Raw genomic sequence first — 889 nt, forward strand, 5'->3', positions numbered from 1 at the left:
TTTCTGACTTGTTAATTTGTTTTCGGATTTGTCGTTGTGTTTTCTGACTTGTTATAATGTTTTCTGAATTGTTGTTGTGTTTTCTGAATTGTTATTTTGTTTTTTTAGACTTGCATTTGCGTTTGTAATTTGTTCTTTTGTTTTCAGAATTGTGATTTGTTCTGCACTTCTCGGCCACCGTACTTTAGTTATAAACATGTTAATAAGGATTAATAAGACTGCGTTATCATTGTCAGCCATGACATAAACATTGACCCACCTTTGTTTGTGTCAATGCAGCTTTCTTCACTTTCAACTGAGACTGAAGCAGTTTGAAGTTTTTAGACCAGCCTTCTGTTTTAGTGTCGCTTGTTGCGACCCCCAGATCATCATATAAAGACATTTTACCTCCTTCCCAACCAAAAACTCTGAAATACACACACATGAAACAGAATTATGCTAGCGTGTCCACAAAATAAGTAAATTGGCGTGCATGTACCTTTTAAACATAAAAGCACAATCTAACTTTACCTGCTACTAGAACTTCGGTTCTAAAAATGATAAAAGATTATTCTTACTTAGTCAAGTAACGTTACTATTTACACATTTAGCATTCGCTTCCAGGCGGCTTGCAACGAACACTGTACCATATAAATAGACTAAATGGTTATCGTCCTACCTTAAATCACTAACGCATTTTAACTGTCAAATATATACACTTAGATACACACCTTTAACGAAAATAAATCCACTGACTTAGTCGTTTTGCACCGTCGGTTAGCATAACATGGTACAAGTGTGAGGTCGCGTACGAATGACATCATCACCAACTGTGGACAAACGCGCTATCACGTCACGACATCAGTTTCTTCTTCTTTTTGTTCAATGGCCGTTCACTCCTTAGGAGTAT

The 889-nt window shown here is 36.3% G+C and overlaps 1 protein-coding gene across 1 annotated transcript in view; it reads right to left on the reverse strand.

Moving 5' to 3' along the window:
• Positions 1–835, reverse strand: part of LOC107555820 (splicing factor 45-like) — a 22,076-nt gene extending 21,241 nt beyond the window's left edge. The window contains exons 1-2 of the mRNA XM_016238719.1: positions 711–835; positions 260–407 (exon numbers count right to left, since the gene is read on the reverse strand). Coding sequence (XP_016094205.1) covers positions 260–382 — 123 coding nt within the window. The 5' untranslated portion in view covers positions 383–407; positions 711–835. The remainder of the gene's footprint in view (positions 1–259; positions 408–710) is intronic.
• Between the last annotated feature and the right edge of the window lie 54 nt (positions 836–889).

The sequence above is a fragment of the Sinocyclocheilus grahami genome, unplaced genomic scaffold (genome assembly GCF_001515645.1).
Source record: "Sinocyclocheilus grahami isolate Dianchi unplaced genomic scaffold, SAMN03320097.WGS_v1.1 scaffold546.1, whole genome shotgun sequence".
NCBI lineage: Eukaryota > Metazoa > Chordata > Actinopteri > Cypriniformes > Cyprinidae > Sinocyclocheilus > Sinocyclocheilus grahami.